Raw genomic sequence first — 23,641 nt, forward strand, 5'->3', positions numbered from 1 at the left:
TGTTTTTGTTTTCATATAAATCAATTTTCCAATTATCTAGCCACTAACTGGGTGTCCTACAATTCAGTTTTGACACTAACTACCTGGAGCAGGCACAGACCTCACAAGTAAAGAGCACAGTTCTACAAGACTGTCCCCCACTGCAGATGTCAGTCGCAAGTCCCAGGCTGTCATTTGTCTGATCAATCAACTATGAATTGGGGTTCCCAACTTCTATGCTGCACCTGAGGGACTAGCTCCAAATCACCCAGTTCTGAGAGCCAATGGGGCTCGGCCCTCACAAGTCCCTGGAACCACAGGAAACAAAGAGGGCGTTTCAACTGGTTATGCAAGCACTTCCCATGGCCATACCCCAGGCCCGGCATAGAGGGAGCCGGCAAAAATGCACAGCTCCCAGCCTGGCTGGTGTCGCTCAGTGGTTGAGATTTGACCCATGAACCGGGAGGTCACAATTCTATTCCTCATCAGGGCACATGCCTGAGTTGCTGGCTCACTCCCCAGTAGGGCGTGTGCAGGAAGCAGCTGATCAATGATTCTCTCTCATCATTGATATTTCTATCTCTCTCTCCCTCTCCCTTCCTCTCTGAAATCAATAAAAAGTTGTTTGTTTTTTTAATGCACAGCTCCCAGTTTCTCCCTGGCATGGGTTTGACTTCATACTTTCCCAGTTACTGCCCAAAGGTCAGAAATTTAGGAGCTCTGTGTCAGGAACTGGAGCCAAAGACCTAATACGTGAGGGAGGGTGTGGGTGGGGGGAGTAGCGGGGGATGGGTAACAAAAAGAGGATTACAGTTGTGAATATGGGAAAGTTTATTACTTATTAATCATTGCATTGTTTTTCATATGAACAACTGTAAACCTACTTTTGTCCCATCCTGTATATATTACTTCAGAGCTACTTACTACCTGTAACTTTCAAATATGTAAGAAAACTTGACTTTTAGAGTTGCTTGCTCTGCCATTTTTATTGCTGCCCCTCTTTATTATTTCTTAGAACTGCATCCTGTATAATAAAAGGCTGATATGCAATGACCACCAGGGGGCAGACAATAAATTAGGAGCTGCGCCCTGGTGGTCAGTGCACTCCCACAGGAGGAGCGCCACGCAGCCAGAAGCCAGGCTCACGGCTGGGAGTGCAGCGGCAGTGGCAGGGGCCTCTCCAGTCTCTGCCAGCACTGCTAAGCTGTCAGTCAGACATCCCCTGAGGGCTCCCAGACTGCGAGAGGGCACAGGCTGGGCTAAGGGACCACCCTGAGTGCACAAATTTCATGCACCGGGCTTCTAGTTTGAATATAAAATTATCTCAAAATAAAACATTTAATTTTTTTGAAAGTCAAATCATATTAAAGTGTTCTGACAAATACAGCATTTGCTATCTCACACCTCCCCTTTGTGCAGCCCCACTTACCAAAAGTAGTGTCTTTTGACCCCATTAGCTATTTCTTCTGGTATTTGCTCTTCCCATATTTTTCAGTAATATATATATTTTGCATTATCAGTCTCCTGTATTATTTGATTTTTTATTATTTTAAATAAGGATTTAAGTTTCTTATAATACTATCTCCTCTCAATATGGTGATAACTATTATTAAATCAATAGTCAGTGCCTACATTACATATCACAGTTTACCTATTTGCTCTAACTATGTTTCCTTTCTGTTTTCCTGGAGTTAATGTCTTCTTTTATTTTTTTTTCATTTACTTAGTTTTCTTTGTACATTTGCCAATTCTTCCCAAATTTTCCATTTTAGTTTTCCAGTATAGTTTTCTACATCAGGTTACTTACCACTTCCAATTTTCAGAGACCTTCTCTTTCTCTCTGGACTACTACTCTTTAGGTTTTTTTGGACAGCTGTCACCTGAAACTTCGCTTTGCTATCATCCCTGGAATTCCCTTTCTCCTGAATTGGAGTCCCAGATCCCTAGATCTCAGGCCTTCTCTCTCTGGGCTTATTCTTTTGCTCTGTGGAGCGCACTCTTCAGCAGTTTTGTCAAGTTAAAAATTTGGTACCATTTTGAGGGCTTGGTGATATGAGCATTCCATATACCTGTCTCTTGAGACTAATCCAATTTTAACTAGTTGCCTTTTACACCTGGGTTAACTAACTCCCTAAGATACCCCTTCACCATCTTCCTAGATATTTCCCTAACTTATTTTCAATATCCCATTTCTTCCTATCTCTTGGTTTACCCTTTTAGGTAAACACATTCTAGAAAAGGCTGCCTGGGAGGGATTTGTGGAGACTTTGTGTGCTTGAAATATCTCTAGTCACCCTCATACTTGGACTGATAGTATAGCACTCCATTATAGCCATGCCGCTCTCCCAGCTGTTCCCAGAACATGAAAGACACCCTTCTTTAGCTTTCTCATTTGCATTTGCTGCATGGCTAAACTCTCTCACCTCCTTCAGGTCTTGCTCAGATACTATACATATACTCATAAATTGCCCACCCAGAAATCCCAGCCACTTTCCTGCTTCATTTTACTTCCAAAGCACCTGTGGTATACTATATATTTCCCTTTGTTTATTTTTATTTATCCCAACACCTGGAACAGTGCCTGGCACATAGTAGGCTATCAATTCATTTGTTGAATGAATGAATGAATGAATGAATGAATAATAAACACTTGTTCTATCCCTATAATATGCCAAAAAGGAAGAAGATAATTTTCTTGTTATGATAAGAATCCATTCATTTGATATATAATTAAGAATTTGCTGATCATGGCACTTGAAAATTGAGATAAGATTTTAGATTTTTAAACATAAAATAGGTGACCCCTTGATGCTTATGATTTAGTGTATATATGTGTATATGTGACCCTTTCTGGCAGAATTTAAAATAGCCTTTCATCTGCACTTGTCCTTCATACCTTGCTCACCTTCTTGGCCTTCCTCTGTCTATTAGTGGGGTTCTGGCTGCCCACACTGAGCCCAACTTCCCCCATTATCCAGTTATCTCACTTTGAGCTTCAGCTTGACCTAAGTTCATCTACTTTGGTTTGAACTATTTCATCTGTGGCCTTTGCTTTTTGATTGGGCCCCTGCCCAGAGAGTGACCACAGTAGCCTTCTACTCTATACCTACCAGCTGGGCTTTTCATCAGCCCCCCATAATACACACATATAAATATACCTCACACCCTCACAGGAACCCCCCACACACATACTTGAACAGAGTAGCTAAAAAGTCAAGTTATTCTGAGTCTGTTTCTTCTGCATACTTCATGATGAAATGAATGGCCTTGGTCTTTAGGACTTCTCCATTGCAGCACAAAAAAACTTCATGTTCTAAATGACCTGTGTCACTGCCATACCTAATTTCTGCATAAGAATCTGATGAAGCCCTAACTGGTTTGGTTCAGTGGACAGAGCATTGGCCTGCAGACTGAAGGGTCCCAGGTTCAATTCCGGTCAAGGGCACGTACCTTATTTGCAGGCACATCCCCAGTAGGAGGTGTGCAGGAGGCAGCTAATCAATGTTTCTCTCTCATTGATGTTTCTAACTCTCTGTCCCTCTCCCTTCCTCTCTGTAAAAAAAATCAATAAAATATACTTTTTAAAAAAAGAAAGCTTGTGGATACTGCTGTCCAGAAGCTTCTCCTTTAAAAAAAAAAAAGAATCTGATGAAAATGTAATTACTTAAAATATATTTAAACTAATGGTAAGATTTAGATGATACTTCTATTTCAAAGGAATTGACAATGGCCTTGGTAGTTTCAATATCAAGCCAAGAAAGAGTAGGAGTCTTTTCAAATCACATTTAAATAGGGCTGCTAGATTCAGCAAAGAAAAATACAAGCTACCCAATTAAATTTGAATTTCAGATAAGCAACAATTAATATTTTAGTTTGTGTGTCCCAATGGGAAGCCTATATTTTATCTAGCAACCCTACATTTAAATAGCCAACTGCTCTTATCAGGAAAATAACTTGGACAGGTTTATTTTGGATGTGAATGATTAATGTCAAGTTGCCACAGAGTTAGAAATTAATTTTTATTGGTTCATGACATAATGCAGGGAACTATTTAATCTGGCTAATGATAGACTGGGTGGTTTAAACAACAGAACTTTACTTGTCACTATTCTGAAGGATGGAAGTCCAAGATCAAGTTGCCAGCTGTTTCCTGGTGAGGACCCTCTTTCTGAGGGCCTTCTTGCCGTATCCTCACATGACAGAGAGAAAGGGAGACAGAGAGACAGGGAGAGATCATTTCTCTCATGTCTGTTCTTACAAAGGCTCTAATCCCAATAATGTCCCAAATACTGTCACACTGAAGATCAGGGCTTCAACATATGAATTGGGGAGGATACAAACATTCAGTTGATGGCAATGGATTTGAATAAAACTGCAGTGTGAATGCAGAGAGATCTGGGCTGTTAGAAACATCATTTCTCACAGTTGACTGGATTATGGGTGGACACATCCAGGCACCCTCCCCAGGTTAGAGAAAAGAGGGTGCTTCTCTGAAAGCTACGTACAATTCACCAACAGGCAGGTTTTATTTTAAGAAACTAACAAACCTAATATGATTCCATCTCTCAGAGCTGTTTATCACTTAGAATTTCAGTTAGGGTGGTTGCACTCTAGTAAATTAGCTGACTGAGAGTCCAAAGATTATATCTGCACCCAGACAGTTCATTCATCATGCTTAACATTTAGATTTCAGTACAGCTTCCCCACACATTTGCCAAAATACCACTGAAGTAATCACAGAAAGCTCCCTGTTTTGATCTGTCTAATGCCCTAAATATTGTCAGTGATCCTACATTTAGGTTTATTGGAATATTTTAATAACCCACCAATCTCTTATCTGATAGTTTCATTTAACCACTTTTCATAAGCATGTATGGATTTTAATTTATCACCAAAGTGGGATTGGACTTTAGCAGTTCAATGTGTACTTACCTAAGAAAGCAATGCAAAATCGTGGTAAAAATTATCAAGGTATAATCTTGTAAAAGTGACAAAACCTTTAAATATTACCAAATATTTAGCAAGTTGTATGGTGAATATAAAGTTCAAATTATATGTGTAACCAACACCTTTACTCTTTCAATATCATTTTGTAAATTGGCAAGTTATTCAGTCAGATTATACAGTTTTAGAAAAACATAATTTAAATTTTAATTGTTAAAACCACCAAAATAGGATAACTAGAATCCCTAAAAAGATACAACTGGAAAAAAACACAGGCTTGCATGACTGGAAGGTAAATAAAATGACTGGCCCAAAACTGCACAGCTAGTTGACTAGGAATTCCAGGGGGGATGTGGGATGCAGATATATTCAATGCCATTTGTGGTTTGGCACCAGCTGGTGACCTAGTCAGCTTTTCCCACCTGGTTCCCAGATGTACTGTGTTGGGCTGAGTGTGATTCCAGAAATTCTGGGTAATTGGTTATCTTTTTGTCTTATGCATGTGGAAGTTTTGGGCCTGAAGGAAATGGTTTCGGGACCCACCTGCTGTCTCCATAGGTTTAGACATAGGGTTGCCTGCCCTTTGCTGTACCAATTTCTTATTCTTTTAAAATATGACTTTAAGTCATTGATGTAAATGTTCAAAGGCTAACTTTAACTTTGGAATTTTTTTCTCTTCTTTGGGGGAATGCTTGGATGTAATGAATTGGTCTCAGGAGCTTTCTCCATGGACAGCTCTTTGTCCTCACCTGCTATGGCCTCTACCTCCCTATCAGAAACTCTACCTTTCTTGGCTGCATCAAACAACTTCTCTCTGACTGATCAAAGTGCCACACACATAATGTCCATTGGCCAGACACTAACCATCCCCACTGATGATTACTCTGCCATCAGCCAATCAGCTCTGGATATTTCACATTTGCCTGCATCTTCAGAAGACAGCACATTGAGCACAGGCAGCCAAGATATAGCCCAAGACTTAGAAGAAACGGATCTATCTAATTCTCCCACCTCCTCTGGGGCACCAGGATTCAGTGGATATGTCTCCACCCCAGACAATTTCTTGGAGAATACCACTCCCGGCCCAGCTTTACAGAACATCACCGCCAGCTCTGTGACCATCGCCGCCGAGGGCCAGGAGCTGGTGGTGTTCTTCAGTCTGCATGTGGCTAACATGCCCTTCTCTGACAACCTGTTCAACAAGAGCTCTCTGGAGTACCAAGCTCTGGAGCAACGATTCACACAGCTGGTGAGTAGGCACTACTTACTATTCTCTGTGTCTCTTCTTTTTTGTTGTTGTTGTTACTTTATACTATCATCACAGGCTGTCTTGAGCAATGCTGTTGGAAGAGGCAAGCCTCTGATGTGGCTGTCGCTGAAGGCATTCAGCTAGAGTGTTGAGATGGATTCAGATCCAAGAGGCAAGTGAATTCTCTGGTGGACACATGAGCAGACATTGCCACCCAGACTCCTGGGAACAAACTTATACTGAACAACCTTTCCGTATAGTTTTTCCTAATTTAGTTTTCCCAAGAATAATACATAGCTACTCGAGTTCTGAGCTCTGGATTTAAAAGCAGGATGAGCAGACTTTCCCCAAGTTATAATGTCACTATTTTCCAGCCGACTGACCACAGGGATCTAAGCCAGGAAGGTCCAGCACAGAGCAGGCCAAGAGCTCAGGTGTAAGCACTCTTTTTTCAGTCCCCCTTCAGTTTTTGTTTTTAACTAAAAAATGGTTAAATCATCCATGATCCCTAACAGAGAAAATGAGATGATGGCATATACCTGTGATTATAAAACACCCCCCCCCCCAAACTCACGTTTGTTTTGTTTCTATTTGTGGGATAAGAAATGCATGTACAGTAAGAAATGCTGAATTTCTGAAAATGACAGAAAAAATATTTGTAAGCTTCACAGAAGTTAAATTCTTATATAAATTAAAACCACATAAAAACTAATTCTTCAAGTGAACTTTAAAGGAAGACTTTGTGCAGTCTAACCCCGCAGCACCACCCACCATGAGGTGAGTAGGTAATTGGGGTAATCTCAGGGAATGGGCTCCCAGTGGACCTAGCACAGGGGTATTCCTTAGGGTACATGCCGAGCTGCCATAATGAAGAAACCAACAATATAGTAACTTAAATAAGATACAAGTTCATTTCTCTCTCACTTGGTGGGTGGGACAGCTCCACTCTACACCATCCAGGAACCCACATTCCTTACATCTTGTAACTCTGTCAGCCCCAAGGGTGTTTCCTCATAGTCAAAGCTGGGTCACTACAACCATTTCCACTTGTGAGAAGGGGAAAGAGAGAAAGCCCAGGGGAAGCAATTTCCTAAGCAAGTGATACCAAAGTTGCCCACATCTCTTCTATTCATATTCCATTGGTGGGAACTAGTCACGTGGCCACACCTTGCTGCAAGGGAGGCTGGGAAATGTGGTCTCTAGCTAGGCAGCCTCTTTTTCATGAAAAAGAGGATGGATTTTGGAGAAAGGAGCAGCTAGTCATTTGCACAGTAGGTGAAGACAGGGAATTCCCCCCAGAGCTAAGACACAAAGAATGAATTCAAAGTTAAGTAGGCAAAATCAAGAGAGCCTAAATTGGAAAAAGAAGTTCCAAGCTCTGTGTAAAATTTCATTTCATTTTTTTTTATTTTCACAATGACCTTGAGGCAAGGGGAGTGTATAAGAATGGGGATCAGGGTCATAGTCAAAATTCTGGTAAGGCACAGGGACGAAATCAAAGCCGGGCGGGGCTGTGCTGGGAGGTTGCAGCTTGCACCTGTGTGCTCCCTGGGCTCATGGGTGTCAGTTCATGGATGAGTGGCTCACTTTCCGGGCCCAGAACAAGGCAGGTATTGCTGAGTTTCAAACATTTCTGAAAAGAGATCTCATGGATGGCCATGGCTCACAAGTGGCAGGTGTGGAAGCCTGAAGTACATTGCCCTGGGGCTTACTTTTATATTATTCCATTATAGTTTGGAAAAGGTTCTTAGGGAACCACTTTCTCATCTCCCTCACCGTTCAGATAAGGGCACTGAGGTACAACACAATGCTAAGTGTCTCAGTGAAGGTCACACAGCTGGTTGGGAACATTCCAGGGCTGACTGCCAGTTCCCTGCTATTTCCACCATACCGCGTTTGTGTTGACCGTGAAACACAGCCTGCATAAACAGACAAGCTGATGTTTAAGCTGCTGTTTGTTTCAATGGGTCATTTCAAGCTGGTTGCTTCCAAATAGATAGGCCATTTACACAGGCGTAGGGCAGTCTACTCCTGAGCTCAGTTTGGAACATGTTTTTATTTACTTGGATTTTTTAAAAAAGCAAAACTGAACTTGGCATTTCTGCTTTGCTGATAGCATTGGCCTGGTTTTTTAAAATTCTCTGTTCTCACAATTCATTCTGAACAAAACCACTGCCCATCCATCTCAATACACAGACAGAAAGGTGGAAATGTGGGACATGATCACTGCAAATAGATCATTAAGTAGCGGTGCTCTGGTCTCCCGTTAAATCCAAACACACAAAAATAAACAAGTAAGTGGAAATGTATGCCTCAGATAATGAGAAGTGAGTATGAACGGAATTAGCAACAGCTGAGCGCTTAGAACATACTTATGAGTAAACCATCTTTTATTTTGCAGCTGGTCCCGTATCTACAATCCAATCTTACAGGATTTAAGCAACTTGAAATACTTAACTTCAGAAATGGAAGTGTGATTGTGAATAGCAAAATGAGGTTTGCTAAGTCGGTGCCCTACAACCTCACCAAGGCCGTGCAGCGGGTCTTGGAGGATTTCCATTCTGCTGCAGCCCAACTACTTGATCTGGAAATAGACAGCTACTCTCTCAACATTGAACCAGGTAAAAGAATTCCATTCAGAAGTGGGCGGGAGTTTGGGGAGTTTGTTTGTGTAAACTTGCAACTCGACCTTAAGGTCACAAAAATCAAATTGAAATCACACTTGATAAAATAATCGTTTGGAATCTATGGATCACCATATGCAAAAGGTAGAGTCCTAAGACATGCAGGTTAAATTTTTCCTACATCAAAAAGCAAAGAACAAGTGCACCTCCTGCTTCACAATCTGAGAGCTTTAATTCCCCATCAAAGCAACACTTATGCAGAGTTTAAGAGATTTTTTAAAATATAGTCCACAACCAAACTAACTTACATTTTGCTAAAAGCCCAAAACACCTTCTCAGGGAACTGCAGCAACCTGGGGGATTCCTACCTAAGAAAGCTGCCGGTCATGGTTAACTACGGGAATCACCTCTTCCTAGCACAACTCAGGATGAAACTGAACCAGCATCCTGAGGGGGGACATAATCATTCCACCCAAATGCAAACTTGGAAAAAAGCCACATCGCCCATCAGGAAAGAAAGAAGAAAATAATGTCCCTTCCGGTTTCTGCACCCTAGATGAGCTTCCATCTCAGATCAAAACAGAGTTTGGTATGAAGAAAACTCTTAAAAGATATGGGGGCTCAGCCCAAAGCTCCCCAGTAGAAAGCGCACATTTGTTCGGGTGAGAAAGCTGTATAATTACCATTGTGACCAGCTGTGCCCAAAGTGGGAACTATCTCCACCATTAGTTTCAAAATTCTGTTTTCTAAACAATTGCAAAAAATGTTTTGTTTGTGCTTTGTTTTGTTTTGTTTTATTTCACTCCCTGGAGTGCAAGGGTCCAAGGCTCCACATCTACTGCCAATGCAACCCGACAGTCAGGCTACAAACAACGCCTCCTGATAGGCTATGAATTAGTAAAGTGAATCTTGAACAGCCTCTCTGGCTTTCTGTGGACCAACAATGAAGGCAGAGAGAAAGGCCTTGGGCAAAATCCAAACAAAAAGGCTCAATTGGGAGACACTTATCTTTCACTGAGCAGAACTTGGTGCAACTTTAAGAAAATTGCCTCCTACCTGGTAAACAGGTTCATTAAAATGACAGAGTGCCCTCAGGCACTAAACCTGGGAGTGTTTACCTCTGAACTGGGTGGCTGAGCAAGCCCTCTGGCTCCCCTAAGAAAGCAAAGGCCTCCTAAAGGCTAATAAAATATTGCCTCTCCCCATGGAAACTTTCTCAGAACTAAGAAGGAGCCAGGGGTCCTTGCCAGCTAAGACCAGGAGACCAGTTTCTTCCGCCAATTGAAAATGATAACAGGGACGTGTATAGGGAGAACTTGGAAAGCATAAGGTAGGTGAGGGCCCAGTCGCCCTCTTCCTGCCTCCTTCCAGGAGCTCAGTTTACTTACAGACCCATCCCAACAACATGAGATAGTAAATGTAGGGAGCCAAGTTGCAGCGGCGAGAATGCAGGTGCTACTGTGGGGACAGGCTTCTCAAAGTAGGCCCACCTAGTGGTGCCTTAGAAAGAGGCCAGGGATGTGGAAGGGACCCTGGTGATATTGAGAAAAAGCACAGAATGCCATTGCCCTTGGAGGGCTCCTGAATGTGAATCCTGTGTGCTAACAGCAGCACTGAATTTTCACAACTGGAAAATGGAAATAGTAACAGGTGTGAGGATTAACTAAAATAATAGAGTCATCCCTCCATATCTGTGAGGGGATTGGTTCCAGGACCCCTGAGGATATCAAAATTTAAAGATGCTCAAGTCCTTTATATAAAACTAGGGGCCCAGTGCACGAATTCGTGTACCTTGAAAGGAACTGTGGGCCACAAGGCTGCGGTAGGCACAGGGTCGGGTCTCGGACCATCCTCCACACCCCTGCCTGGCCCCTCCCACCACGGCCCCGGTCCCCTGTCTGCCACACTCCCACTGCTGCCGCTCCCACACGCTGACGGCACTGGCCCTGCTCACACCTGCTAAAGACACGAAGCTATTGGGGCCAGCGCCAGCAGTGAGTGCAAGTGGGGCTGGCACTGTCAGTGGGTCCAGCACTGTCAGTGGGTCCAAGCGGCAGCTGCTGCCCTGATCGTTCCTCAGGAGCAGGGGAAGGTGGAGAAGCCCTCAGGGGCGATCAGGGCCAGCAGCCACTGCTCACACCCGTTGATGGCACCAAGCGATCGGGACCAGCACCAGGCACTGGCAGAAGGTGCAAGCGGTAGCTCTGGTGCTGGCTTTGGGTGCAAGCTGGGCCAGCACTGGCACTGAGTGCAAGCAGCGGCTCTGGCACCATGAGCGGGTGCAAGCGGCAGCTGACGGCCCCGATCTCCCCTCAGAAGCAGGGGGGAGGTAGAGAAGCCCTGAGGGGCAATAGGAGCCAGCAGCCGCCACTCGCACCCGCTGATGGTGCCAATCAATTGGGGCCAGCGCCAGGCACTGGCAGCAGGTGTGCGCAGGGTCAGTGCAGGTAGCAGTTGCAGGTGCAGGTAGCAGGTGGGACTGTGGTGTGTGGGAGCAAAGAATTTTCAGTAACCACCAGAGGCTCTCCCCAATGACAGTGACTGGTGCCCCGCCTTGGTCAGGCGCCCCCACTCACCTGCTCCACCATCCTGCTGCGGCTGATGCCCACCATGTTCCACGTACGCCCCCTAGTGGTCAGTGCATGTCATAGTGACCGGTTGTTCTGTTGTTCCGCTGTTCTATTTGCATATTAGCCTTTTATTATATAGGACTAGAGGCCCGGTGCAAGAAATTTGTGCACTCAGGGGGGAGGTCCCTTGGCCCAGCTTGCGCCCTCTCACAGTTTGGGAGCCCTTGGGGGATGTCCAACTAACGGCTAAGGCCCACTTCCCCCAGGAAGCAGGCCTAAGCTGGCAGTTGGACATCCTTAGCACTGCAGCGGAGGTAGGAGAGGCTCCCACTACTGCCACTGTGCTCACCACCCATGAGCCCAGCTCCTGGCTGAGGGGTGCTCCCCCTGTGGGAGCACACTGACCACCAGGGGGCAGCTCCTGCATTGAGTGTCTCCTCCCTGGTGGTCAGTGAGCATCATAGTGACCAGTCATTCTGCCATCGAGCTGAAATTGGCTCTCTGACATCCCCCAAGGGGTCCTGGATTGCGAGAGAGTGCAGGCCAGGCTGAGGGACCCCACTGGTGCATGATTGGGGCTGGGGAGGGACCGCGGGAGGGCTCCAGGGCATAACCAGCCCGTTTTGCTCAGTCCCGATCATCCAGACCCCAGCAGCAAGTTAACCTAATGGTCAGAGCATCTGCCCCCCTGGTGGTCAGTGCACATCATAGTGACTGGTTGACCGGTCGACTCTCTGTCCCCTGGTGGTCAGTGCACGTCATAGTAAGCAATTGAGTGGTCTTAGCATATCATTAGCATATTACACTTTGATTGGTTGAATGGCCAACCTGATGACTGGACACTTAGCATATTAGGCTTTTATTATATAGGAAGGCTGGCATAGTGTTTGCATATGACCTTGCACATCCTCCTATGTACTTTAAGCCATCCCTAAATTACTTATAATGCCCAATACAATGTAAATGCTATGTAAATAGTTGTTATATTGTATTATTTAGGGAATAATGACAAGAAAAAAGTCTGTATATGTTCGGTATAGATGGAACCATTGTAGGCAACAACATAACTTTTTTTTTAAAAATATTTTCTATTCAAGGTTGGTGAATGCAGAACCCATAGATACAGAGGGGACTGTATTTACAACACTTAACATAACTCTCAACAATTGCAGTTGACTAATATAAATGTTTAGTTATTGTGGCAACATCGTCATTATTAACTTGATTAATAATCTGTGACCTGCATAGGGTACCAGTGAGAACAATAACAAGTACCCTGACAAGGTATTTGTGTGGAGGTTGGAACTGAAATTATTTTCACTGATTTCTTATGAGAATTCATAAGAAATATATAGCTTTCCTCTAAGAAGCCAATGGCAGTAGAAATGAGATGGTGCTAACATCAGCTCGGATCCCTGCTGGAGCCAAATTTATGCTGAGCTACCTAATAATGCCCCAGGCTGCCCAGTATACAGTGGGGTAGCGTGCCCAATTTATCTTTTAATAGGAGAACAATAGGGGAAAGCCAGAGTGTGCTGGACAACCTGAGCAATTACCTTGCTCTATTTTTTACCAAATACTTGGAGAGTGAGAAAATCTAAATGCTTAACACATTGCAAATTCATAGAATGAATGAATGAATGGGAAAGTTCTGCCAAGAAATGACTGCAGTGAGCCAGTAGGACATGAATACTGCCTGAACCAAAGGGCTTGAGGACAGCAGAATTAGAAAATCAAATGTGGATTTCATAAAAGTTAAAAATAAACAGCAATGGACTTTATTAACTCCTTTATATAAACCAAAATAGATAAATCCAATATCCAAAAGGGTTCCTATTTAGTGTGATAAGCCACTGTTGCCAACCTGCCCCAAAAGAGTTTCTTCCAATCAACTTTTGGACTTGGGGTACAGGATGTAAGGAGCAAGCAGGAGGGACAGGTGAGATTTAGAGTGGGCTTCCCGACAGCTAGGAATCCTGGGTTAGTTATTTCAGCAAGGACAAAGGATAGATTCACCCACTTAGAACCAGCAAGTGCTTGATGATCCGGCCTTGACCATCTTCTACATGCTTAATACAAAACAATAAGCAGTCATCCATCATCATATAACATGGTAATGTCCGAAAGTCAGTCCCTGCCCAAAGAATCTGCCAATGTGGCCAATGTGGGACACCTTAGAACGATGCTGGGATCAAAGCTATGACTTGTTCATTCAGAAGGACTTTCTAACGAGCACTTTTCTGATAGGCTGCACTTGGTGGCAAATTCCTGTGAGTCTGGGAATCACTCAGTGAGCCCATAATGCAGAAAGCCCTGAGCTTTCCTTTAAATTCCATTCCATTCCATTAAATTCCATTGAGGCCTGGTGCCTGAGCAGAAAGGGAATGTAGTGATTGAGATTAATACAGAGACTTCTAGTCCCTCTGGGCTGGAGTTGACTGTGAGGGCTGAGCCTCCTGCCACAGCCAGGAAGACAACCAGCACTGGTAAAGAAACCATTATTCAATGGTACTTGTTAAAGACTGTCTTGGTAGGTGTAGGTACCCTGCAATGGGATCTTGGGGTGAGGGAGGGTGAATGGACTCAACTTTGAATACAGCAAGTTGGAATGGGGGGTGGGGAGGTTGGCTAAACTGACCTAAAAGGATTCTGGAGGAAGGCAGGTCAGGGTGATCAGACATCACCTGGGGGATGTGGAGGATGAGGAACCTGCTGAGGTATTGAGGGTGATCAGATATGGAGGGTGGGGGTGGGGGCATTCTAGCTAAACCAATTTAGCAGGACTTGCTAAAACTGAGCAATGAAGAGACAAACACAGAAGACCAAACGTTGAGGCTGAGTGGAAAATTTCAGGGGAGTCTGAGTAGACTTTGATCAAGTAGACAATCTTTGTCAACACCAGGGCTGAAGAGGAGGGCACCAGCCACCCAGGTATCAGTGGCAGTGGTACAAGCTACCATTGGGGGGTGGGGGCTGCTGAGGAGAGGAAGGTGGCCACCCAAGAGTGAGCCATGGTCAGGGACCTACTCAGATACAGACTCATAAACACCCCCCACCCTCATTTTCACATTATTCACAGCTCCTCCTCCCTGTTTATAGCCTGTTCCAATCCGGGCAGAGACAGACCAAAATCCCAAAACACTCACAACCATTGCTTCTGAGCAGAGCTAATTAACTTCTCACTTCTATGAATCTGCAGAGCTTATAAAACTTCTTGAACCTGAAATTTAAAATGTCGTTCTAAAATAAACCTGCGAAGTGTTTCTAACATCAGTTCTCCTGTCCAATTTTAGTTTGGGGAAATACACACAAAATTAGTATTTTGATTATGGAAGAAATGGGTGTCTAGATTTTAAAACAAGAAAAAATATGCAGATAATTTTCAATAGCTGTTCTCCCCTTTTCTAAAAAAAAAATCTAGAACATGACAGCTCTTTTGCTCCTAATTTTTCAGCGCAACTGAGTGACCCAGATGTTTTCCTTCCGGGATATATTTGAGCCTAAGCTGTCATGGTGACTGACAATCAAGCTGATTAAAATGTCCTCCAAGTACAACCAACTTATCATGCTGCCTCTCAGGTTCCTGGACCCTGAATGAAGATAATTACTTCAGATTCCCAGAGAACAAGGATTCAAATTCTAGTTTACACAGCCCCAGACTCTCTCCCTGGCGTGGTCTTTTCAGCGGTTAAGACTTGGGTTGGCGCATGGCAGTGCCCATCCCCCAGCATGTAGTAACAGAACTCTGAGGGGCACTGATCATCAGAAACCCAGACAATACCAGAAGGTCATTTTAGCAAATATAAGAAACTTCCCTGATCCAGATTCTATCTTGCCAGTATTTTGCTTGAACTCACTGGCGTTAGTCCAATCTGTTGAGAAAACTCTCCTTGAAAGAGAATTGAGAGGGGAAATCTTTAGAGAGAAAAGGAGCAGCTGCCGGAAATACTGCGTGTTGGGCATGAATGCCTAGCTTTATCTATGGGAGAGGACCTAGAATCTCGAGAATCTATCCTTGGAAAAGGGAACGGCATCCTATAATTTTAACCCTTTCCCAATCAGGATGGCCAAATACAGCAACACTGAGTTCCTGGGTGGCTTACTCCTTGGCCCTTTTCTTATCACCTTCTTGGGAGAAAACGAAGATTAGCCCTAAAACCATACAACACTGGAGGCTCTCCCACCTCCTGTCCACTGTCCCCCTAGCCTGGGAGCTGCTGTCCCTAACTATCCCTTTGTCCCTAACAACCCTTGTCAAAGAATAACCCTCAAAATATGGAAATCATGAGTTTCATACTGATAGGGAGCATATGTTAAAGTTTATTTAACTAACTGATAAGGGAATTATTAGGTTGACAAATCTGATTTAAAGGGTATATGGAAACAGAAAAATTTTTTCAAATGCTTTCATTAATTTTTCTTGGGTTTTTTTGTTGTTGTTTGTTTGTTTGTTTGTTTGTTTCAGAGAGGAAGGAAGAGTGAGAGAGAGATAGAAACATCATTGAGAAACATCCATTGGCTGCCTCCTGCATGCCCTACTGGGGAGAGAGCCAGCAACTCAGGAATGTGCCCTGACCAGGGATCGAAGGGGTGAGCTCTTGGTGCATGCATGGGTCAATGCTCAAACACTGAGCCACACCAGCCAGGTGAAACAGGAATTTTATATAGCTAGAGAACAAAGGAGAATTATGAAATACGATTGTTAAGCTGAATACAAAACAGAAAATACAATCATTGTACGTTATCTGTTTTCTATATCTTCTAACTTTTTAGAGTTGTAAAATGCCATAATCAATAGTAAATGATAAGTCAAACAAAGTTATTGCCTCCTAGGGTAGGGCTCAGCCGAGTATTTCTTAAAGAAGTGGATAACAAATATTTTAGGCAAAATTGGGGATATTATGAAGTGGTAAACACTGAGAAACCTAAAAACCATACTGAGCTTGTGGGCTGTGAAGGAGCAGACAGCTGGCTGGGTTGGCCCATAGGTGATCCCTGTTTACTAAGGGGACTGCTATTGCTCTAGCGTGACATTGAAGATCATATGGTCAGCTTTTCTCCTTCATTTCCAAATGTTGGATGATTTTTCTTAAATCATCAAAGATTTCTCAGCCTCTTAGTCCCTCTGGCCCTTGTCTTTGCTGTTATAGAAAAGTTAGACAAGTAATTAATAAGGCAACCGTAATTTGGATGTCTGTTCATTCAGACAGTCAGTAAGCACTAAGGGATCACCTGCCAACAGTCAGGTACTATTATAGCCACCAGGACCCAAAGGTGAATGGAACGAAATGTCAACCAAGAGAAAAATGCACATACACAAAAAGCTATAATACAGTCTGCTAAATACTATACTCAGGATATGAACAGAAAGGTTATGAAGCACAGAGGAGAGAGCAATTAATTCTACAGAGGCAAGGGGATGCCGTGGCAGGCTTCCTAGACAGATGGCAATATGGAGTAATGATACCTGGGTATATGATGATGGGGCCCAGGCAGAGAAGGGTGGGGGGAAGATGCAGACATTTCTGGGAGAGATAGAGAGCTTCAGTTATTCCACTGTGATGGCAGCTTTGGATACACAGCAGGGAGGTATATGGGAGCTCAGCCTAGAAGGAAGGGAGAAGCATGCTAAACCAGCTCATTTAAAGCCAGGTTGTGATGCCCGGCCGGTGTGGCTCAGTGGTTAAGCGTCAACCTATAAACCATGGTTTGATTCCAGGTTAGGGCACATGCCTGGGTTGGAGGCTCGATCCCCAGTAGGGGGCATGTAGGAGGCAACCAAAGAATGATTCTATCTCATCATTAATGTTTCTCTCTCTCCCTTCCTTTCTGAAATCAATAAAAATGGTAGTTTTTTTTTAATAAAAATAAAGCCAGGTTGCCTAAGAGCTCCTGCTCAATCTATTTGCATCCACTTAGGTGTGCTATTTTCCCTTTAAAGTTGAACTTTAAAAAAATTTGTAAAACTCAAAAAGTCTTCAAACTTAATACTAAACAGTCCTTAAAGTATTCTCAAGATTATAAAATAAAAACGTATAGTTGTTTATCATTCATAAAATACTGCATATTTGGAAGATACTTAGAAAAATATATAACTAATAACAAAGGGTACATACATAAATTCCTTTTTTTAAATGTTTAAATGCAAACAAAATTAAGCAAAAATGAATACACTATCTTAAGGATACAAAAATACTCCAAAAATTGTTCTTTTTTTTTTTTTTGGTAGGGGGGAGGTGGACCAGTTTTAAGAAAATGGACATTAGATCAGCTGACCTCTGGTCTATAAAGTAGGTGTCTAGAGGCCAGAAACAAGGCCAGGACTGAAAATAAACATTTGGGAAAGTATACATTTCAACTATACAACTTGAAAACTGAGAACAGGTGAAAAATGGCCCAGGGCAATGTGTAGAGCAGGAGGCAAAGAGAACTGGGAATGGAACTCTGAGACTGCCCCACACTTAGTGGGGAAACAGGGTTGTGGGGGTTGAAGAGAGCAGGAGAAAGTGCTGCAGAAAGACACGTCAGCAATCTCTGCCGCTGTGAGTGAGCGTGGATGGAGGTCAAGTTGACAGCTCGGAGGTCATTGGAACACTTTGCAGAAGAAACCTAGTGGAGCGGCAAGGGCCGGCTTTCCGTGAGGCTGGGATGAGATGGAAAATGAGAAAGTCAGCCTGCCCTGTCCACCTCCTGTCTTGCAGCTTGGAGCAGGGCTCCCACCCTTCCGCCGCGACTGGGAGGCAGGGCCGCTATTTTCTCTGATGGTTACCTCTCAAAAGAATGGCACCCAGGTGCTGGAGAAAGACAGTCCTGGACAATATTGTCAGGAAGCTTAAAAGAGATGAAAGGGGCAGAGAATAAATGGGCAATTGCAGGGTTTCTAAACTAACTACCTGCTGTAAGAAAAGGGAGTCCAGGGCCCGGAGTCCGAAGAAGCCTGTGTAAAGCTTAGTCAGGCTGAGGGGAATGTCTGACAGTCTTGGTCAGAAGGATTAGCATTTCTTTTCTACGCCCCAGTTGTATTACATTTACAGGCAATGCCAGGACAGACCCATTGTTCAGTTCCACTTACAAATTTGAAATAAAATCCAATCCAGTGTTTCCCATTTCTTTTCTTCTGGCCTAAGGTCAGGGTGGAAAAGGGGTTTGTGGTAGTCATACGGGGAGGAGGGAATAGTCTTCCATGACTAGTTCTGGAATAAAAAGAAGAGAGATTTTGAAAATTCTCCTGAGATTTCTCGGTGAGTGTCATTCCACATTCAGAGCAGCATCTGAATTCCCAGCTGCGCGTCCTCTAAATGAGGGTCGGCCATCAGTTCAGCCGGATGGCATCCGCAGAGGTGCCGGCATGTGGGAAGGGACACACTGTTATTCCTGCGTGTGGCTTGCTGTTCACCTTTTGAAAACTCCCTGAATGAATAAATCTGTGATATAAAAAGTATAAACCAATGTTAGAACTATCTGTGATTTATCAACTGAAAGCCCAAATAAATCACGGCTTGTTCAGTATTCTGCCAGCATCCCTGGCAACTAGAGCCATCGTCCCTTGAGGCTGCTATGAAAATTCTTCAGAAGCATGTAGGGCTTTCATTCTAGTTAGCTGTGCAGGTTGAAGATTTCAAATATGCAAAACTACTTATTCTAGCTGATTCTCTCCTTGAATTCCTAAGAAGCCTCCTCAAAAATGGGCAGACTACAAAGCTGGCGAGTAGTAAACACTGAAATTAATTACAGTCGGCATCTAGGATGCTTCCAGCCAGAATGTGGATAAACAATCATTTTCTCTGGAAAGTTGCATAATTTATAAGATTCCCGTTTGGTCACCAGCTCTCAAAAGGCGGTAGATGTCACTCATCACAATAATGACAACAAAAACAGTAATAGCTTCTGTTGACACTATTTTTAATCTTAATAACTACGTACAGTAGGGACTATCAGTCCTGCCCATAGCACAGCTGGGAAAGCTGGGACTCCGAGAAGGGTGAGGGCCTTCCCTCTGACGGGTCACACGGTCAGCACGCGCTGCAGCTGGGTCTTGGCAGCAGTGTCCTGTGCTCCCTTCTGCTCTATCTACTGCCTTTTCCTAAAAAGGAGTCTTATCCACCCTCCGGCTGGGTAGACAGAGGCTGTTGAATCCATTTAGAAAAAGTGACAACACCTTTCAGTTTAATTCATCCTCCATGAATTGTTACGTTCTACATTTCACCAAGTGAAATTTCCTATAAAACTTCATCACATTCTTAAAATGCCAAATAAACAAATTAAAAACAGACAAAAACCAACTTCACTCTCAGAAACAATAGTCCCAAACTTCCAGATGTCCCCTTTATAAGTACAGGTGGTAGCTTCTTCAATTCCACAAATACGTATTCATCTCCAGTCACATGAGTGGTGCTGTCATTGAATAATTATTCTCCCTTGAATCCTACCCTTCAGCAATAAGCCAAAAGCAAAACATTTTTGGCCAATCATAAAATAACATAAAATAATGAAACAATAACTTAAATGCAGATTTTTAAGTGGTTTTAATCATTGCATTCATTGAATCAGCAATTCTGGAGGGACAGCCAGCATGACAGCTAATGCTCTTGCTGTCTTTGTTCAGGTACAACACCTAGAACTGGAGGGATATTAGTGATCACCTGGCTTAAATGCCCCATTTTATAGAAGGGACCAATGAGACCTAAAGATGCTAACCTACACCCCAACAGCCACCGACCCTTCCCACCCAGGGTGCTTTCCTCCAGGCTTCAGCGTTGAGAGCAGGGATGAGCCCGTTCACTCTCTCTGCAGGTGCAGTCAAATCCCAGAATGTTCTCAGGACTGGAGAGAGTAAGCCCCTTGGGCCTCTGTGCAGGGTGAGTCCCTGCCTTACGTCTCAGGTGAGCCTTCAGGAGAAGGCCCGCGTTGATTCCATCACGAAGCAGCTCGCCAGCGCCGTGTTACAGGGAGATTGAGGCCTGGAGACTGACCACGGCTGGGCTCCAGGCCCTTTTGCCTTCAATAATATTGGTTAATTAAAATATTGAAAATTATATCTTGTGACTGTGCTGGTATAGAGAAGAATATAATCCAGTTTGGATTACATTAAAATTTTTATTTTAAAGTATTTAAAGCATGTTGGTGAGCCCCTAAACGTATGGTGGGCTAAGGCTGTGAGGCCTGCGCCCGCAGATTAGCATTGATGGGGGATGTGTAGGGTTGTCATTCTCTGATGGCCCAGCCCAAGGAATGGCCCCTCCGCTCCTCCGCGGCAGGCAGAAGCGCGCACGTGGCCGGGTTTGTCCTGGCGCTGACTCGCCGGAGATCTGTTCGCCCCATTCTGGAGCGGTGCTTGGTGTCTCCGGGCACCACGGGCAGCGCTTTCGCCTGCCTCGGAACTCCAGAGCCCTAACTCGGCCCTTTTGAAATGGGAAAAGGTGATCCAGGAATTCCCAGCACATTTCCCCCACCAGCCAGACCTGCCCTGCGCCGGTAATCGCGCAATAATAATGCCTCCATCAGCGGCCCCGGGAGCTGCCACCGCGCCAAGTCCTTCCAGACCTCACTCCCCTTCACCAAGGCGCACCGCACAGTGGCTTTTAAGGAGACAGAAATCGGACTCTTAAAATTTCATCCCCTAAATCTGTTCCTACTTCTTTTGCTTTTGGGCGCCACCTAGTGAACACTAGGTTTCATTACATCGGAATGAAATAAGTCCACAAAGAACCAGTAGGCCGGCAGCCCATAGTCCAGGGGAAGCTGAGTTACAGGCGAGCTGGGCTGAAACCTGCCCTGGGACTGGACCGGCCAACAGAGATGCTTCACTTCCTGGCAAACTCTAAGTGCTGAGAAGGAGATGATGAAAGGACAGAGAATGACAACGTAATGGCAAAGGAGGATAAAAGTCAGGAAAGCAATCCATACACAAACTCAAGGTGTAGAGCAAGGGAAGGGGAGGGGGTAATGAACTGAAGTTGGTGAAATGCAGACTTGAGACCCTCAGAGGCCCATTTTCAGGCCTGAGAAGCATGAGAGCACTTGGAACCGCAAACAGGAGACTGGAAAGACCGTCTTAGACCATCAGGGACCTATGGCCGCCCTGAACTGTGACCTTCTTGATGGCCAGGACTATCGTCTTTTAAACTGTAACTGTAAAATGCCTTGAAGTGTTCCCTGTAGGCAGGGGCATTCATTTGAACGCTTTTTTATCACATGATGGAGAGCTGAGGGACATGCATCCTCCCTCCGTCAGCCAAGTGGAAGTGCTCTTAAGGACCTGTGAAATGCAGACTGGAAGACAGTATAAAAGCAAATGCGAGGGAGAAACTGATACAGAAAATGTGCTTACACTGGAAATCTCAGAGCAATGCAATATTTCCAAGCCCCACATGCAACTCTCTCGTTTCCAGCCATCTGCATTGATGTCACAAAGGAACAACAGAAACAAATGTGGAGCCTCTGTGGTGTCAGACTGTGCTTTCTACAAGGAAACAAGAAACATTCTGCCTCAGGAAGGAGCGGTGGCAGACAATGCTTCCCAGCTGCTGTTTAGTTGGGAAAGCCTTCATTTCAAAGGAAGCATTTGTGAAAGTCTGATATGAAAACGAATGAGGGTGGAGATGCTGGCAGTGGCCGGGGAGGACTCACTGTCCCTGGCCTCCTTTTAGCCCTTGGAGGCCTGAATTGCCTCCTGAAAACCCCATATTTAAAAGCCACTAGAACGATGTCAAAGCCAAACACTGTAAACAGACAGACAGATGATAATCTTGAGTTACACTTTCTAGTTAGAATGGGCTTTAATTTTCAGTGATATCGACTTTGAAGGGTTGTTGTGAATATCCATGAAGACTTGTTTAAAGTGTTCAGCACAAAACTAAGTCATAGTTAAGAACTGCAAAATAACAGTTGAAATTAATATTGGTTAAACTTCTATAATGTTGCAGGTTGCTTTTACTGATGTCAAATTGGTCATTCATTTTATACATAAAATACACAGGTGATTGCAAATGATATTAGTTTAAATAAGCATTTAAATATGTTTCCAAAGTTGTGGGGCATGGTTACAGTGTCTTGGCCAGGTTCAAGCCTCAGACTAATGAAAGGACAGGGTCCTCTCATTGCCACGTGCAAGTCCCAGCTGGAGGGCAGGGCCTTCCCAGCACAATTATAGCCAACGGCTGTGGTTGTAAGCTTGAACCTATGGTCCGAACACGTGGTCCCACATGCCTTGTGATAGAGTTCGGGTGCATGTAGTTGAGTAGGGTTGGAACTCACAAGAATGCTGTAAACAACTTGATCACACCCCTACTTTGCCTCGTGGCATCTGCTATAAAATAAAGACAGGGCTTGTGGGCACTGGCACTGTCTCCTCATCAGGGAGCAGCGTCCCACTGAGACCCAGCTATCATTCTCTTGTCTGTCTTTTCTCAATCCTTTCACCCCCCCACTCAGGATCACCTTTGGCCATAACACAAAGTAATATAATTACTATGATTAGACTGAAAATATTTCTCCTTGAAATTATGTGTTTAAAATATTTATTTATTTATTTGATGTTAGCTTTGTTTTTACAAATATCCTTCTAAGTTCAGTGTAAATCTATCATATTTGGAGTTTATTCTGCATAAATCTTTTCCCAGTTGAAAAATCTATATTAATAAAAAGAGTAATATGCTAATTAGAGCAGATGTCTTCCGGATGTTCTTCCTGACAAAGCCATAGCGGATGCCCGAGGCTCAGGCAGGCCGCAGATGGCAGCTGCCACTACAAGGGCCAGCCTGAGGCTCAGGCAGCCACAGCGGCCGGCAGTGGCAGCAGCAGAGGTGTGATGGGGGCATCACCTTCCCCTGATCGGGTGGTTGCCTCCTGCAGAGGGAGGCCAGACTGCAGCTTAGGTCCGCTTCTCAGGGGGGAGTGGGCCTAAGCCATCAGTAGGACATCCCCCGAGGGCTCCTGGACTGTGAGAGGGGTCAGGCCAGGCTAAGGGATACCCCCCTCCAGTACACAAATTTTGGTGCACCGGGCCTCTAGTAATAGTAATAAAAAATAAAGTGTCCAGCACAGTACCAACCACAGAATGACCTTCAATAAGTGTGAACTCCCTGTTCATACAATAGTCCCTCCTTATCCACGGTTTCTCTTCCTGCAATTTCAGGTACCCACAGTCACCTGCAGTCTGAAAATATGAAGTAGAACTTTTCAGAAATAAAATATGCATAAGTTTTAAATTTCACACCTTTCTGAGTAGCATGATGAGATCTCAAGCTGTCCATGAATCATCCCTTTGTCCAGTG

At 44.1% G+C, this 23,641-nt stretch overlaps 1 protein-coding gene across 1 annotated transcript in view; it reads left to right on the top strand.

The window, feature by feature from the left end:
- The window catches only part of IMPG1 (interphotoreceptor matrix proteoglycan 1), a 126,943-nt gene that overhangs the window by 90,318 nt on the left and 12,984 nt on the right, over nucleotides 1–23,641 (top strand). Inside the window, 2 exon segments of the mRNA XM_070419095.1 lie at nucleotides 5,659–6,172; nucleotides 8,574–8,793. Coding sequence (XP_070275196.1) covers nucleotides 5,659–6,172; nucleotides 8,574–8,793 — 734 coding nt within the window.

The sequence above is a fragment of the Myotis yumanensis genome, unplaced genomic scaffold (genome assembly GCF_028538775.1).
Source record: "Myotis yumanensis isolate MYYU_CA2020_CCGP unplaced genomic scaffold, mMyoYum1.0.hap1 SCAF_6, whole genome shotgun sequence".
NCBI lineage: Eukaryota > Metazoa > Chordata > Mammalia > Chiroptera > Vespertilionidae > Myotis > Myotis yumanensis.